The sequence below is a fragment of the Emiliania huxleyi genome (assembly GCF_000372725.1).
Source record: "Emiliania huxleyi CCMP1516 unplaced genomic scaffold EMIHUscaffold_64, whole genome shotgun sequence".
Lineage (NCBI taxonomy): Eukaryota > Haptophyta > Isochrysidales > Noelaerhabdaceae > Emiliania > Emiliania huxleyi.
In genome coordinates, this window is record NW_005197198.1 from 189,455 (window position 1) to 190,060 (window position 606).

A 606-nucleotide genomic window follows, 5' to 3' on the forward strand; every position below is an offset into this window, starting at 1 on the left:
CCCCCCCCCCCCCGCCACACCGGCTCCTCTGTGCCTAGAGAGCTTGCCTCGCCTCGCCTGCCCGCCCGCCCCTCGCACCAGCTGTGTGGGCGGTGGCGCGGCTCCTCCTAGACACTTCCTAGACACTTCCTAGACACTCCCTTGACACTCCCTTGACACTTCCCTGACATGCGCATGTGTGTGCCATGTGCTCGCAGGCTGTGGGCGGTCGCGCGACTCTTCTTCTCCTCTGAGATCGGGGAGAAGGCAACTTGCCCCTGCCCTTGCCCTTGCCCAACCACCTCGTGTGTGTGTGGAGGAGTGGCTGCCTCTCTCTCACCTCTCTCGCCTCTCCCCGCTTGCACTTGGAGCACTTGGAGTGCAGCCAGTAACCGCACGCCCGGGAGCTAGATCTAAGAAGCGCCCCTCTTGCACAAGGTCGTCCTCGGCAAGCAGAAGGTGCAATCTCGCGTAATCTCGGGTAATCTCGGGTAATCTCGGGTACAGGTCGTCCTCGTCAAGCAGAAGGTGGAGGGGCGCAAGACCTTCGAGGAGCACCTCCCTGAGGAGACCCTCTCCCTCGTCGGCATCGACAGCTGGGACAAGGAGAGCCCCCCCCCCCCCCCC

General features: G+C 64.0%; 1 protein-coding gene across 1 annotated transcript in view; it reads left to right on the forward strand.

Annotated features, from left to right (window-relative positions):
* The window catches only part of EMIHUDRAFT_357995 (hypothetical protein), a 3,933-nt gene that overhangs the window by 2,248 nt on the left and 1,079 nt on the right, over positions 1-606 (forward strand). Inside the window, exons 6-8 of the mRNA XM_005763244.1 lie at positions 12-18; positions 195-246; positions 487-602. Coding sequence (XP_005763301.1) covers positions 12-18; positions 195-246; positions 487-602 — 175 coding nt within the window. The remainder of the gene's footprint in view (positions 1-11; positions 19-194; positions 247-486; positions 603-606) is intronic.